A 17,610-nucleotide genomic window follows, 5' to 3' on the forward strand; every position below is an offset into this window, starting at 1 on the left:
TGTCTGTCTGTCTGTCTGTCTGTCTGTCTGTCTGTCTGTCTATCTATCTATATATCATGTCTGTCTGTCTATCTATCTGTCTGTCTGTCTGTCTGTCTGTCTGTGTCTATCTATATATCGTCTGTGTGTCTATCTTTCTGTCTATCTGTCTATCTGTCCATCTATAAATAGATAGATAGATAGATAGAATAAATTTAGTAAAAACAACAACAGTATAAAACTACAATATTATGCAAAATAAAATATTTCAGCTTTATAATTGTAAAATAATATAATGAAATAAATCACATAACATATTATATACAATAAAATATTTTGATTAGCAAATTGAATTTTCGGCAATAGAATAGTATATAATAGAATATAACCAGTTATGCTTTGATGATCTTAAATAAAATAATAACAGTAATATTTACTTGGGTCTTAAACAGACCAACGTTAGCTACACATGCAATTTGGGTTATTACTGACCCGTGTAGAGTTTTTGAGTCAGAAATACCAACGAAACCAGAACAGACAGACAGACAGACAATATATATATATATATATATATATATATATATATATATATATATATATATATATATATATATATATATATATATATATATTTATATATATATATATATATATATATTGTCTGTCTGTCTGTCTGTCTGTCTATCTATCTGTCTGTCTGTCTGTCTGTCTGTCTGTCTGTCTGTCTGTCTGTCTATCTATCTATCTATCGTCTGTCTGTGTCTGTCTCTATCTGTCTGTCTATCTTTCTGTCTGTCTATCTTTCTGTCTGTCTGTCTGTTCTTTTTTTTAATTCTACATCAACTTGTTCATCTGTTTGTTCTTTTATCTATCCCCCACCTGCCTGTCGTTCTGCCTGACCCTGCACTGTGGCACAGTTCTACAACAGCACCATCACTATCAGCTACACACACATCCTGCAACATTGATAAAGACACACTGCATCCAGTAAAGCCATGTGTGCCACTTGAACTCACCAGAGAAGAAGTTCTTAGCACGTAGATAACTGACACTCAGCCGCAGGATGGAGAGTTTGTCCAGGCTGCTCGTGACCTCCTCTGGAAACGGAAGGAGACTGGCCAACCGGTCCAACTCGGAATTCAACCGATCTCGATGACGTTTGGACGGGTTAGACTTCACCCCTTCAGCTGGAGCCTGCTTCACCCTAAGCACAAGAGCACTCTTCATAAAAAAACACTCCTCAAGATCACATTCAGCAGTGTTTTCACATGCAAGGTGTGTTTGGACAGAATCACAGACGGCATGAAAATACTGTTGTTGTTTTTACTAAATTTATTCAATCGTCAACTTTCCTATTATGCCTAGCACGTTAATAATTTTGCATATTGTTGTGTCTGTGCTGTTCTTGGTAAAACTAATAGATTTCAGAGTTTGATTTTAAGGAAATTTGTGTGTACCTTTGTACAATAAACACATTAGTGTCACCACCCTAACAAAAAATCTGAGCCCTGATATACACCCCCCCACACAAGACATCTGTTACAGTAAATATGAATATGAGATTTTATTATAAACAAAAGATATCTCTATATTTCAAAGATATCAATAATAAAAGGGAAAACTGTAAGGAAACAATCACTGCACACAGTAAAATGACTTTAGACAAATGCAGCTGATTGAAATATTGATAATAAAATATAATGAAAAATACTTTAAAAATACAAAACAGGTGGCAGAATCATATACACAGCATTTTATTACAATTATAATTAAAAATACAAATGTAATCATTAAAAATATAAATTCTAGGCTACATCTAGTAAGCTTATATTTATAAAATCATTATTTTCTAATAGACCTGTAAATTATAATTTTACACCAAATATCAATTCACTACACTGTCTAAATAATAACAATAACAATTTAAACTACAATATTATGCAAAATAAAATATTTCAGCTTTATAGATGTAAAATAATATAATGAAATAAATCACATAACATATTATATACAATAAAATATTTTGATTAGCAAATTGAATTTTCGGCAATAGAATAGTATATAATAGAATATAACCAGTTATGCTTTGATGATCTTAAATAAAATAATAACAGTAATATTTACTTGGGTCTTAAACAGACCAACGTTAGCTACACATGCAATTTGGGTTATTACTGACCCGTGTAGAGTTTTTGAGTCAGAAATACCAACGAAACCAGAATCAGTATCAATTAAGAAATTAACAATAGTCAATCTTTATATTCATAACCCATACAAACACACATTTATTACAATAACTTACGTTCTTTGCACAGGTTTTCTTCTTTTACGTCCTGCATACATGTTTAAGGCGTCTGGACAGTCCAACTCTGGAGCTCGAATGACTTCAACTCCCAGTTTACAACAAATAAAATATCGATCTTTCTGCTTGCATGAAATGTGCACCAAAAATCCCTAATGCCCCAAATTGCATTTAATATCAGTCTAAATGAACTTAAAACGCCAAAATAGAGTTGTTGACAAAAAAATTTATTCCTCTTTAAATACAGCATTCATATGAGAAGTGACAGCAGGTCTTCTTCATCATATTCGTCATCCTCAGTGCTGCTGAATTTCTATAAACCTCCATCCAAAGTCATATGCTCGGATAAAACAATACATTGTATTATATATTTACACAGAGCGGTCAAAATAAACCAACTTCACTCTCATAATTTGTTCCAGCTTCGCGTCTAATTCATTTTTGTCCGAGCTGCTCCACTAAGTCTCCCAACTGCGCGTACCCGACATCAGCTTGCAGGGGCACGCGCATTTGGTTGACCAGGCAACCGACACAGATTTGCGCAAGGGCGCGCGCAGAGCATCAGAGGCCACGGCAAAGGGGAAAAATGTCCTAGGATACAGGACGTCACGCTTCACGTCTCCTGTTATTGGTTAACACGCTTCAAAATTACGATTAGCGGCTTTTATATATGAATAATATAATAATTAATATCAATGACGAAACGTGACGGGCAGAGGACTTTTCAGATTGGGAGGAATTCGATTCTGAATACTAATGAGATTATAATACTGGACGCACCGGGAAGTTTACCAAGAAACGCTGGCGAGTCTGATTAATATTAATTAGACGTCAGGACACTTCTAGCCAATCAGGGAAAAGAGAACCTCACAGGTGTTTTTTTTAATTTTATTTTTTTTAATGACCTTACCTCTATAAACACACACAACAAACATCCAAAGAAAATATGAACTACAATAAATCATAATAAATATTATTATTATTATTATTATTTTTTTTTAGAACAAATCGATTTACCGGTACATACAGTACATAAACAAAATCTTAATTCTTCATAACACATGTAATTTATTTCAATCTAAATGTTTCAAAATAAGATTTCAAATTCTATTTTAAATGGGATCCCATGAAACATTTGCAACAAGGTGAAATTCCCTCCCGGGTTAATTCATTTTGCAAGAATCTGTTATGATGCAAAATTTCATGCGCTTTCGGAAGCTTTTTATAATGCTATTCGGCATTTATTGACTAAAATGACGGTTTTATATAATACTTGTTTATGGACCACAGCAAAATCCCCTTTTAATGCATGCAACATACTGGCTTTTCCATACACATGGCACATATGTTTTATATGCATGAATAAAAAGGTAAGTAATGAATAAAAGATCATTCGAAAATGATTGCATTATCACCTCAGTTTGGTTCTAGGACACACTAGGTGACCACATTCGCGGAGTTACAAGAAAACCAATATGCAACGCTTATTTCTTTGCTTTTTTACCTACTGAACACGGCGGAGAAACTCATTTCATCTTACCTTTCTAAAAGTTTCACTTTACACTAGTAGTACAGTAGGCTATACCGCTGAGATAGTGTACACTGGCACACATTCAAAATATATACATTAGCGCCCCCATGTGGTAAACCCACGTGATCTATCCATCCATCCATCCACATTTACACTGCTGTCCAGTAAAATAAACCAGCTAAAGCCATTGAGTCATCGACCCTCTTTTAATATTATAAAGATATCAATGAGAGGCACAACAAAAATGAATCATTCGATAATACAAATACAAAACAAACGAAAGCTATATTTTATATATAGATATTTATATATATAATATAGATGTGTGTGTGTATAGCCTGTATTTGTGGGACATCCATTTACGCATACAGATTTTACAGTTGTGCGGAACAATGTACAAAATAACATACAGAGAACACGTATAAGCATTTACAATGCTGGGTGCACAAGCAAAGAAACAAACATACAACAAATAAACAAAGATACTGCATTCAGAGAGGCATTGCAAACATGACTTTATGCAAGAGAAGGGCATCTGAAGTGCTATTATTTCTTCCTAAAAGATTCGTAGTTTAGTGGTGAAGGGGAGGACGTCCTAAGAAGTGTGCATGAATGATTTTTTGGCACTGGGGGATTTCAATGCTGTTAGTGAGGTCGATTCATCCTGCACTGGTGCTTCATCCACTACTGACCTGTTCTATTTAATGGAACAGGAAAAGAAAGGATCGGTTTCTGGACCACCAAATAGACAAAAAGAAGTAATATTCAAGCACCTTAAAGAAGTCATGGACACAAAACTGTCTAATACAGTTTCCTAAGTAGATATACAGGATTCAAGCGACTTGGCATCTGTCCATCATCACTGAAACACAAAATTGCAGTTTCAAAATTTCTATTTAATACAGTGGTTCTCAACTGGTGGGTCGAAGTTTTGACTGGAAAAATACAACTCATTTGCTGTAGGAACAAAAAAAAAATTAAGTTATTTAATTTCTATTTCATATAAAACATTATTATAACATCTTATTAAATTAAGGGTATTTAATCAAGCAAAGCAAAACAAAAAATACGATTAAAATTTTTTTTTTTTACTTGTGCGTAATTTTTTATTTCACACAAAGTGTGAAAAATTAATTGCAAGTGTTAAAGAAACATAAAATGCCAGCTATGAAATTAGCAAAACAAAGGTGCTATTTTATTCAAACATCATTCCCAACACATAATGCTATCAACATGTATTGAAAATGTGTACAATAAACCCCACTGTAAAATCTGAGTCCTGAAGCAAAACCATTTGAGAACAACTGATTTAATATACAGCACTGTGGACGGAGCTACCCAGCGGAAAAAGAGCTTTACCTGCCTGGTTGAGACATGGCGTACTAGATATTTTAAAGCATGAAAACGAACATCAGGGCAAACCAAAACACATTGCTATTATTTGTGCGTAATCAGTCTTTCAGCAGATAAATGAACCAATCAGCTAACTGATCATCCATTAACCAACCATCAAACAATCATCTAGTGATTTCCTAACCTCCTCTCTTAAACAGCAGACATCTGGCAATAAAACACACAACAGTCTTATTTACATCACCTCAAAGCCAACAACACCTTTAGCCTTCAGTACAAACCAAACCAAAAGAGAAAAAAGTAGCAAATCTCAGCTGTTTTAAGGCACTTCAGAAGACAGACAGGCAGAATGTGTGTCCTGTAACTCTTGAACTCTGAGGCTATGTACAAGACTTGGCAAACTAGCATAATCGATTCCGTCCATGCTGACAACAACAACCTAAAAACACTGCTTCTCAGATTCAATTATAGCTGCCGTTTCCATTCCTTTCCTCCTCTGCAAGCCACAATCATTTCATCCAAAATGTAAATACGGGAGGGAAACAGGCGGAATACCCTTTGGGCAGAAAGAAAGGAAGGCACACAGCGTTCCCATTTCAGAAGATGAAAGGAAAGGCTTTGGGTGCATGAGTTTTGAGGGCTCTATATCTTCGCTGTCATTATCACATCACACTTTCTGTTCTTACTGCAGGGAGAAATCTCAAGCAGTCGAGAACATACGTTTCTACAAAATGGTTTTCAGTAAGTAGGTAACGATTTATTTTGTACAATAAAACCATGAAGTCATATTTCCATAGCTGCAGAATCTTATACAAATATGTTATGGTATATATTACACATTCAAAATGCTGATACAATCGAATCAAACGGCTTTATGTTCTTCCAAAAATAAGGCACAAAGTGTAAATCGCATTCAATTTAAGGTGTACGATTTACACAAAACTAACTTTCCGAACGATTCACAGAAATTTGCTTCGCACATTTTTGAACACATTCTCTGCATTGTGCTTATGCTAAACTTTTGGGCTGCTGCTGTAGCTCCTTATCGACCAAGAAAGATACTATAGATCAGTAAAGAATTTCGTTGTGGCCATAAAAAAAATCTAATCTTCAAAAAAAAGAAAAATAAATTGACTAGTCTGTACTGTCTTCTGAAAATACTCTCTCTGAAATTGAATCCCACCTTTTCTTCTGGAGGCAGGATACACTGACTGCTGTGATCCTCATGGCACGCAACACGATTTCAGAATCCCTAGAATTCTTCCATGTTAAAGGATTAAAGCAAATAGAAAGCAAGAGGGCAATGAGCAATTGAAAAGTAGACAAAAATGGCTCAATGGCATTTCCATAATTACGATTAAATGCATAAAAAAGTACAAAAGACGATTTTTAAACAAGCAAACAAACAAAAAAAATACAAATAAATGAGAAGCGATAACTATCAGTTATTGTAATACACATGAAACATATGGTTAACACAACCATAAAAGGGTGGCAAGAGCATACCGTACTGAAGACATTACGGTTTCGTTTTTAGTCCTTGAATGGAAAAAGTGTTGTGTAAAAGAACAAGTGGCCTATTTCTTATCAATTTTTTGATCCATTTTTTTTATTATCCAAATTGCCTTGGGCAACTTTACAAATTGCTGTAGGTGGAGCTTCAGGGAAGTTCTGGGACAATTTTGCAGTCAACAAATCAATGATCTGTTCTGACAGTCCAATAGTGCCACAGAGGCCATCAGTAGAGTATTCATTTCTTTAGAGAAACTGATGTCTTAAACATGGAGTACATTGATAACAGGTCTACAGCTGTTGCTCTCTCTAATGAGACACACTTTCCCTTTTTGAAACAAAACTTACCCCAATAAATAGCATCTTGTGTGCACTAGGAATTTCTTTTCTCAGAATCTTGTCCCCTGCAATTAAAAGGTTCCACCGCTGCTTCTCCATACTTCATAAATGAACTCTAGGCTACCTCACACACACACACACACACACACACACACACACACACACACACACACAAACACACACACACACACACACACACACACACACACACACACACACACACCACACACCACACACCACACACCACACACCACACACACACTTGGTCACACACCTCACCTTCCTCCCCTTTCTCCACTCACTATCTCAGTCTTTTTTCTTGCCAGAATGGAAAAGCAAAACAATATCTATCAGGGACGAAAGGACGTGCTTTAAAAAAAATAAATATTTTCTTTCTGCTACTGCATATTTCTCAGTAGAGAGGATGTGAACAAGTGAATAAGTAGATAAGTGTGAGAATTTTTTTTTCGGTAAATTCGCAATTTAAAGTTCTGCAATGTCTTGTAGGTTTTCAGCCAAGAGTGTCTTTAGAAGTGGATGTGTGTCTCTCGAGGGACAAACATGTTGCTGTATTTATATGTTTTTTCCCCTCTAGAAACAGGTACTGCACTGTTGATGTGTCAGTTGCTGCGTTGGGTGTGATCTACCACTAATAGTCACAGCAGTTGTTTTGGTTGTTCTTGGCAAAGAAGGGATTCCCATTGGCCAGCGAGGGAAAATGGAATGTTCCTTTCTCCTCAAGAGGATGGTTTGCGACCTGTGGAGTGACAAAATTGAAACCATTAATAGAATGTTTTATCCATTCGGTGGCAATCACATCATTGAAGTTGTGCATGGATAAGAATTTAAAGCAGAACTCATTTTGAACTTTGACTTCGACTAAGCACGTGGTTAATTAATTCATCTTTACTGTCTCTTTAGTGTCCACCTCTGAAACTCAAGAATTCCTCAAAAAGATATCATTTTTTTCTTTACATATGGTAACATCCCGAAAATGTTGGTTCCCCACAAAGAATTTAATTTGATGGTAGAGCTGGGATAACCCAACCTGTTAAAAAAAGCCTCGGATGTTTGAGGACACAATGAGCCTAAGGTGAGAACAGGGCAGTTCAGCAATTCTCAAAACACTTCAAGACTCAATCTAAAAATAGAGAGTGAGCACACACCTGGTGCTTTGATCATTGAGCTAGAGCACAGTAGTTTGAAGCTATAATTATACCATGAATTACAATAGTAAAGTTTACCTGTGTCTGGCTGTTGCATGAGAGATACTGCTTAGCAAGTACGTTTTCTGGCGTTAACCCAAATGGGATTTGACAGGCCATGGGGCTGATGTTGGTGTCCTCTTGTGGGATAACCGACGAGCCCACGACTGACTCGCTAGGACCTCTTTGGTAGTAGCAGGAAGCTTGTGTAGGACTCTGGTTAATCAGTCCTTTAACCCTCTGGCAGGATGGCACTGAAGATACCGGAGCTGCAGAACCATAATGCATCCCATTCACCGAGGGTTGAGGAGTGCTTGTGAACATGCAGCTGTTGGTGCTCTGATGAAGGCTGTTGTTGATGATCTCTCCTTGCTGAGGATAGATGCTATTTGCAGTTGTTTGGGGCAGGAAACCAGACCCAAATCCTTGTGTGTTTGTGTGCGGCAGCAGTTCTGCAATCAAGTCTGTCACTTCACCATTGAAACCCGTCATATTCTGTTGCCCACTGGAAAACGGTTTGGAGACCTGTTGAGGGGTAGGCTGGGATTGCTGCCAGCCAGGCAGTCCAGTATTGGCAGTGTTCTGAGTGTGCAGAGAAAACTGTCCTTGTAGTTGGGTAGTTGGGCCAGAGTGCAGTCCTGCATCTTGTACACCTGAAACGTTACGGGCGCAAGAGTTCAGCAGGTTATCGGACACCCACTGAGGGTTCTGATTGATTGATGGTTGTTGAGGAAGGGGATTTTGGCTGTGGAAGCCCAATGGCTGGGCAGAAGTGCCCTGCAATAGAGGACTTTGAAGAGGGAGAGTCATTGCGTTATGATGGGTCTGGTTTCCGCTCTGAAGGGTTGTCTGGCCACATGGAATCAATCCGTTCTCTTGCATAGCACCTTGCAGACCAAGCCCAACTTGGGTCAGCTGTTGACTCTGCAGGGCAAGAGAAGGATCAAACATAATGTTATTATTGCTGGGCATCTTCTGGGTTGTCTGTTCCAGTCCAAATGACTGGACAAATGTTTCACCAAGTAGCATCTGTTGCCCCATATGGGTGAGCATCCCATTTCCAGGGCTACTGGCATCCAATCCATCTTGGAAGTTCATTCCGATGAAGCCACCCCGACCTGGGGATCCATCAAGCATATCTGCCTGGCAGATGAATTCCTGGTTAGCAGCTAAATTATTCTGTAACTCCATCTCTGGAAGACACTCAGGCGCCTCAACAAATGGTCCCTGGCTCTTGAGGTGTTCAGGCAACTGAACGCCATTTTCCTTAAAAAGTGCATCCTCAACAAAAGAGAGGATGTCATTGGTGATGATTTCATTTAATTCCGTATCGTTGTTGTAGTGGAACCTGCTTATAGCATTCTCCCACTCCTTCAGGACAGAGTCATTCACATCAAATCCCTGAAGGCCGCAGATACTGCTGTCCCCAATAATCTGTTGCAAGGTTTCCATCATGTCCTTTACCACACCTTCCTCTTTTACCTCAGCCACAGTGCTTGGGGCTGATGGCTGCCAGGTGTTCCCAGGGACACTGAGCAGGGCGTGGCTATCCCTGAAAGCCTTGTCAAGAGTAAACTGGGAATTGGGCCCATTGTTTGGGTCGTAGACAGAAGGTTCTTGATTCAGCATGCAGCCGAGAAGAGAATCTGGGTCCAGAGATGGAGGTTTGTGCATCTTCTGGCCTTTGCTCTGATTTTGAATGTCAGCGATGTCCAGTGTAGGTTCAGTCTCATACAAGACGCCCTCACCAGTGGCGCAGTTAAAGGGTAGCTGCAGCTTTCTTTGACGGAGGTGCTCCTCACCCTCTTCATTACTACAAAATACAGATATTATATCAATGAGAGATACAAAGAGATTAGAGCAACAACAGCATTTTTAAAATGTTGGTTTAACTCACGTTAGTGCTCTCTGTCGAGCAATGATGAAGTCTGGTCTTCCTCCTTTATAAACAAGCCTAGCATTAGCCTGCACCCAGATCCATATTCCTTCTTTCGAGAGAAGTCTGAAGACCGTTAAACCACTCTCTCCAGTCTTTATCACTATGAAAAAAAAGAGTAAAAGAAAGAAATACATTTAAAAGGAAGTTCTACGGAAATCAAACTGCTAGTCTTATGGAGTTCACAGACAACAAAAGTTGAACATCAAAGGATGGACTTGGCTTTGACTTAACATGAAATATCTGGTTAATGTCTGGTATAACTCACTTCTTATATGGTTGTCAGCACAGTACATCATGTCAGCAGCATGAATGAACTGATAGCCAGAGCCTCTCATACACAGCTCAATCTCACTGTAGCCAAGAACCACCTTTCCTCTGCAAAGCGAGAAACAGACGGCAAAAACGTTAATACTATGTTTTTTACGACTTCCAAAAATGTGTTGGGCCAATCTGAAATCAAAGCTACCTTGTGTCAATACCCAGAGGTGTAAAGTCCAGCTTGTGTTTGGTTTGGAAAAGAAGAGTCTTGCTCCTGATCTCTAGGATAGAGGGTGGCTGGAGGGGTGTGGCTATGACAAAAAGAGCCAGTTGAGGGTGGGCCAAGGTCCCATCTTCTGCCAACTTGTTTTGTCCATGGAGATATTTCAGCCTCCCCTGGAAGTTCAGGGCCTTGGGGGCAAAGGGAAGTACATGAAAGTCATTTTAACCCCATGAGGGTCTGACACTGAGTGTAAACAATTCCCAGCAGATTTATTTAGACAGCTGTAGCTGTTACTGCATCACTGTGTACACAGAAAATCAAACATCATTGAGTCTAGCTCAAAAGGTTAATCTCAAAATGATTCTAAAATATTGATTCTTAATAGCTGCAATAAAGTTTCAATAGACATCAAGGATGTTTACCAGGAAGCCTGATGAGTTGTCAAGGAGGCACCGGAATCGGCAACAGAAACTTCGTTCCAAGAAGGCTGAGTTTTCTGGAGGGATGTGTTGAGGGTTGTAGTTTACCAAGTCTCTGGTGATGTCAGTGCTGTTTTGAATGGCTGGAGACCGATTGGTTGTGCCAAACAAAAGTAAAAAAACAAAACAAAGAAAAAACAAAACAGTGATGTAATCAGCTTTGAATCACTAACAGTGTTCAACATCCTGGGTTTATACAAGACTCCACTGTATAAATCCAAACGGATCCTCCCACAGCTGTCTTGTTCTCCAAAAACATACTTTCTTGATTCAGTAATAATAACAACAGAAGTCTGCTCATTCACAAAACAAGGCTGGGTACTGCAGTAAAAGTTAACAACAACTTACCAGGAACTCACTGACCCTACTTGGGCAGCACTGTTAGGGAGAGAGTTGCTACTAACCATCAGATCCTTTGCCGCCATCGCACGAAGTGGGATTGAGAGCGAAGTGTAGTTGCCTTCGAAACATTGCTCTATCGTCTGTATGGATGAGCTCGAATACACTCTGATGGACCACATCCGACTATGAAGACAGTGAGAGAAGATGTTACAAAAAATGTTCACTGGACATGTTCTGCATCCTGCATGACCTAATAATCATTATACTATGATAATGGGTTTTCCACTGCCACATTCAAGTTCTGTTGTAATTGTTTATGCCAACCAAATCCTCACTGCATGCTGGGCAAAGGGGTTTATTTGTGATTTTCTGATGACAAGAAGACTAGAGGTTACAAAATGAATCTACTTGTCCATAATTCTCAAAAGCATAGTCTCATTGAAAATTTAGATGGCAACCCTCTTAAACACCTAACTGCAATCATTTTATCAAATTACTTGTTCGAAGAGCCACTGATTGGACAGCAAAGGAAAAGCTTAGTCTCCTGTGGCTCAGATTTGATTAAATATGCATTAAAATCATCACATTTGTTTCCGAGTGTAAGAGGAGATCACATGTTAGGCTGTGTTTACTGTATCAAAATGTAGATGCTTCTCTCTAGAGGCTTGGCATAGTAACTGCAACTTGTCTTGCATTTTCCCTTTCGCCTGTTTCCCCCCAATTTTCTCTCTCTCCTCAGCAGGCCAGTGAAAACAAAGTGTTTGCACTGTCTGTGTGCGCTAATTGCTGCAGGCTTGACGATCTGGGATGAAAACCAGACAAGGTCCAGAAACCATTCATGACTACTTGTACCAACAAACACACATTTAAAGGTTAATGAGGACACACAGGCAAGGGAGTAGAAAGAACAGATACATATGCATTGCTCTAAAATAGGTCTCTGATATATTTAAACATATCTTTGTAAAAATACATATATACAGTAAGTATACACAGATGGATTTAACGGGGGACTACATGATAGGAAAAAGTAATTAGAAGTATGTGAATAGTTATTAGCGACCTAAGTCACAACAGGCGTTCAGGCCGCTGTGGCAGTGGGTCTACATGTATATGTGCAGGTGGTGCACGCCTGCCTATCAGCGTAACAGTGGCAACCATGACTTGCATTACATGCTAGAGAGGCAACGTCACACTCCAGGGAAATTGATTTAGTGAGGAAAAACAGGTACGCAATAACAAGCACACCATAAAACACCACAGTTTTTATTTACATATCATATAGGTGTATATATATAATACACACATTCTTTTGGTATGGACATACTGTGTGTATTTTAATATTTGTGTTTGCTTTGAGTAAGAATGTATATTTGAGAAGACAATGTGTAATGTATAGCATTCTTGCTATTATTGTCAGCTATAGCAATGCAATGGCTATTGTTAATGTGATCTATACATGCAGTCTATACATAATAAAACAGGAACACACACACACACATATGTTCTCTCACATAACTGGCTGTGGTTCACACACAGACGAACAGGTTTTGCAAGTTCTTTAATGAAGTATCCAAACATTCAATTTGCCTCTCTTTGATGTTTTTTCCGAGCTTCTCCTCTTTTATAAAACAAAACCAAGTTCTGTCCGATATATACATCACAGGCTGACAGGGGGAAAGAAAAAACACCTATTCGCAAGGCATTTGCAAATATAAGCTTACATAAATTTGAATAAGCCTTCCAAACAGGACAAGGAAGAAAAAGCGATGTTCCAAACAAAATAGACTAGTTTAACTATTAAAAATCCTCACTGACGCCACAGTAGTTTAACAGTAAACGAATACTTTTTGTATAAGTAATCGAACCCAGTGCTTCTTAACAACCAACTTTCACACTTCGGTTACGGAACAGTTAGCTCTTCTTGGGGCTCACTGTATTATCCTGACGATAAGAGAAATTCATGACCGTAGGAAACACAAAAGCTATTCATCATCCTCCAGGGAGAGAAAAGTCACGAACCAACAAACGAGTGTAGAATGATACAAACGTTTCCAGGAGAATGACTCATCCAAAGCTTAGACAACTAGGGTGAATTTATCAATTGTTAATAACATAGAACTGGTATATGAATATCTGTTTTTCTTGGTAAACTGTACAAAGAAACAAACAAATAACAAAACAAAGGACCATAAAGTCACCACCAGCAATATTTGTGATGATTATGAACGGTCTAACATATGATAACATAAATTAAGCAGTACTTTCAAAATGGAAAGTTTTTTTAATGCAAACTCACCTGATGGAAGCCCAAGTAGTCCTGTATAGTTGGAGATGCATAAAACACATAACCTTCAGCGGTGACCACCAGCACAAAGCCACTGAGGGCCTGAAAACGAAATGAGATAGAATTGAGACTGACAATACTAAAACTAAAAGGTTTGTGGTTGGAATAGTTAATACACAAAAAAACAGACATGTTAGTTTTGGTTTGTTTTATGCTAAACACTGCGGCTGGGATTGTGAGTGGAAGACTGTAAAAGGGTGTGGATAATGGGGCCATTTTTCTTCTTTTACATCTTTTTTTTTCAGTAAACATTCCATGTAATTAGCCAGGCTTTTGTTAAGGTGTTAAACATGACAACAGACAGGGGGTGAATATCGCCGCTAGTCACGCACAGGAACCAGCAGCCCTCAAACAATGGAGAGAAAGCGAGAGAGACGGAGACTGAGATATGGCTGAAAAAGAAACTTGCACTATTTGTAGGTGGGAAGTAACATGTGATATAGTTTACAAAGAAAAGATAACATTGCTCAACAGCGGAGAATGTCGATTGCTCAAACTTCATTCCTTTTTACAGAGCGTGACAAGAGCTACAATAAACAAAATGTCAACCAAAATTACTTTCATGAGTTTACGGCATGGAAGCTGCTGTGTTTTGTTGGAGCGGGTATGGATGGTCTTCATGCCGGTTGTTTTAATAATCATCTTTCCAGGGAATCAGGAAGCATTTACACTTTTACCTTCTATGCTCACACACAAACATAATGGGAAATCTTTGCACAGCCCAGAGTGACAGTTTGCATAAATGAATAGGAGATGGAGTAAATGAGGATGTACAGAAGTGAGGGACTATTTAGAAGGCAGACAGATGCTTGGCCACGTCTTTTCTTGAACAGATTTAATACCCTTGCATACAGCCAAGTGATCTGACCTTAGACTAAATAATGGGAAAATGGAAAGAAATCCAAGCAGATGATTGTTATCACACAAACCAGGACATTTTAGGTAGGAAATGAGGTATAAAGTATATATAGAATGTGTAGATATAGTGTGGTAAACAAGTGGGATGTCAGGATAATGATTGCTGGGAATTCACTAAGAATGAGATAAAGGGATTGGTGCGTTTCCATGTGTATTACCTGCAACAGCAGTTCCCCTTCTGAGAAACTGACTCCATCCAGACTGGCCGTTGACTGTCCGTTTCCTCCAAATGTCCCTGACCGGTCAATTAGCCATCCATTTCCTCCTGTCTTTTTGATTTTTGCTAAAGAAGAGAGAGAGAGAGAGAGAGAGAGAGAGAGAGAAAAAAAAAGAGTATGGTTACCACCATGAAAGTCATTTTATTCCAGTTTAATATAAGATTTAAACCATTGGGTTAGACAGTAGACAAAAAAAAGTGCAATAATTAATTACTTCCAAATATTCCATTACAAGGAATGGGGACAGGCAAAAAGCACATTACAATAAAATAACTTTACCAGATTTTTACCAAAGATTTTACAAAAATGTAAAAGTAATGTTGGGACTTGTTATTTATTATTAAAGCTGCACCATTTTGCTACAAAACCTAAGAAAAGATCACATGGCCAAGAAGCAAGTCACTTCCCTTGCACTGTTTATTCTTAAGAACTAGTACTAACATGATCAATGTGACGTCCGTTTTACTGCCACTTATCTTATTTAAAGCTACATTTACAATTGAATGTGTGTTTGGGATAGAGAGAGCATTTACAAAGATTACGGTCGATTAGGACTGTGTGTACGCACACGTCATCAACAGTTTTCAATCCAGATGTCTTGAACTTTGTTTTTTTTATTACTTGTCTTCTAGTATTTGTCTTCATGTATCAAGCAAAATTGTGTTTGAAAACAAGGGCCATTATAGTCACATTTACAAGCTGCTAGTCAATGAAACAAACTGTTTATTAGCTAAGGATTATTTTGTTTATTTCGCCCTTTGGTTACTCAAGTTACAACTTCAACTTTTTGTCCAAGCAACAACTACCAATAATCTGCAAACATGTTACATCAATAGGGACCCACTGACGTAAACTGTGAAGTAAACCTTGAGGCTGATTCTGTGCTAAAATCTAAAGTAAACTGAAATACAGCACTCAGATTTAAAGTTTGCCTTACATTTAATGTCACAGTTCATTGTGAGGCAAAACTGGATGTAAATGTGAAGTAAATTTAATAATATAAACTGAGGTAAAGTCAGAGGTAATGTTATTGATAAACCGAGGTTAAATGCGAGGCAGGTTCAAAGGTAAACCTTCAAGGTAAAATGTGAAGTAAACTGATGCAAAATCAGAGGCGAATTGTGGTAAGATACGAGGCACAAAATCTGAGGTAAATGTGAACTAAAGTTTGAGAATAAATGGTAAACATGGTAAACTCTGAAGTAAAAAAGTGAGACAAACTCAGGTAAATATGTGACCTAAAGTAAAATACGAGACAAAACATCAGAGGTAGATGTGAATTATAGCTTGAGATTAAATGAGGTAAAATTGTGGCAAAATTAGTTAAAATATAAGGCACACACCTGAGGTAAAGTTTGAGACCAAATTAAGTAAAATATCAAATGTAAAATCATCACTCTTATGTTAAAGGGTTAGTTCACCCGAGAAGCATCCTAGGTGTATGTGACTTTCCTCTTTCAGAATAATCAAATCAAAGTTATATTAAAAATTGTCCTTCCAAGCCTTTCAATGGGGTAAGAGGGTGTTTGTAGTCAACAGTTCAGAAGATGTGAAATAAAGTGCGCGCATCTGTAATAAAACGCCCCTCACATGGCTCCCGGGGTGAATAAAGGCCCCTAGTAGTTCGTTTTTGTAAAATAAATATCCTGATTTCAAACGCAATAAACACTTTTTTCTCACTTTTGCTGACTGTGGGACGCGGAAAACGTGCAAGCGGAAGATGGAAGACGTATGCGTTGTGCGCGCACCTCTGGGAAATGTAGGAGCAAAGGAAACAAATTTTCCTCACTTTAGCAAAGGAAAACGAGTCTCCTCTTGGCTTATTTCGAAATCCTCCGACGTTTTTCTTTATTAATCCTCGTTTTGTGCTTCTAATTCATGACCAGCGAATTTGTTTTGTTTTGTTCTCTCTCTGCACTTGTCACTAACAAACTACAACATCCGCCTGCACGTCTTCCGGTTCCCCACAGTCAGCAGAAGTGAGAAAAAAAGTGTTTATTACATTTGAAATCTGGATATTTATCTTACAAAAACGGATTCGCTACAAGGGGGCCTTAATTCACCTTAAAAGATGTGCGCACTTTATTTCACGTCCTCTGAACAGCTGACAACAAACACCCGCTTACCCCATTGAAAGGCTTGGAAAAGCAAGGACAATTTTTTATATAACTTTGATTGGATTACTCTGAAAGAAGAAAGTCACATATACCTAGGATGCTTTCGAGGGTGAGTAGAAGATGGACAAATTTTCATTCTCAGGTAAACTAACCCTTTAACTAAAGAGAAATAGGCTATAAGAGAACTCTGATGTAAACTCTATGGTAACCCACTGCCTTGTATATGCTGTAAACACTGTGGTAAACTCTGATGTAAAATCGGAGTCAACTTCTTGAAATTCAGCACTGACTACACTGAACTTGTGTCAGAGCCTTTTTTTTATTTCAGCAGTCAGAGAGAAAGAGAGTGAGATTTCAACACTTTCACAAAGCACAGCCTGAATTAACTGGAGGTTTGAACACACACAAACACGCACACACATCAACACTCCCAACTTCCCACAACACAATTTGGATGGTCTAATTAAATGGTCTAACGTCACTACTTTACAAAAAAACCTCACCTGACGTCATTAAGAATAACACAAATAAACAATTTCACAGAATTT

The 17,610-nt window shown here is 38.1% G+C and overlaps 2 protein-coding genes across 2 annotated transcripts in view; both read right to left on the reverse strand.

The window, feature by feature from the left end:
* Window positions 1-2,446, reverse strand: part of LOC132131726 (aryl hydrocarbon receptor-like) — a 34,996-nt gene extending 32,550 nt beyond the window's left edge. Inside the window, exons 1-2 of the mRNA XM_059543818.1 lie at window positions 2,282-2,446; window positions 996-1,183 (exon numbers count right to left, since the gene is read on the reverse strand). Coding sequence (XP_059399801.1) covers window positions 996-1,183; window positions 2,282-2,322 — 229 coding nt within the window. The 5' untranslated portion in view covers window positions 2,323-2,446. The remainder of the gene's footprint in view (window positions 1-995; window positions 1,184-2,281) is intronic.
* Window positions 2,447-7,258: 4,812 nt separating this feature from the next.
* Window positions 7,259-17,610, reverse strand: part of LOC132131911 (aryl hydrocarbon receptor-like) — a 58,912-nt gene continuing 48,560 nt past the window's right edge. The window contains exons 3-11 of the mRNA XM_059544071.1: window positions 14,886-15,010; window positions 13,762-13,851; window positions 11,525-11,645; window positions 11,064-11,203; window positions 10,627-10,829; window positions 10,426-10,535; window positions 10,119-10,260; window positions 8,261-10,034; window positions 7,259-7,773 (exon numbers count right to left, since the gene is read on the reverse strand). Of these exons, the coding sequence (XP_059400054.1) occupies window positions 7,666-7,773; window positions 8,261-10,034; window positions 10,119-10,260; window positions 10,426-10,535; window positions 10,627-10,829; window positions 11,064-11,203; window positions 11,525-11,645; window positions 13,762-13,851; window positions 14,886-15,010 (2,813 nt within the window). The 3' untranslated portion in view covers window positions 7,259-7,665. The remainder of the gene's footprint in view (window positions 7,774-8,260; window positions 10,035-10,118; window positions 10,261-10,425; window positions 10,536-10,626; window positions 10,830-11,063; window positions 11,204-11,524; window positions 11,646-13,761; window positions 13,852-14,885; window positions 15,011-17,610) is intronic.

The sequence above is a fragment of the Carassius carassius genome, chromosome 48 (genome assembly GCF_963082965.1).
Source record: "Carassius carassius chromosome 48, fCarCar2.1, whole genome shotgun sequence".
Taxonomy (NCBI): domain Eukaryota; kingdom Metazoa; phylum Chordata; class Actinopteri; order Cypriniformes; family Cyprinidae; genus Carassius; species Carassius carassius.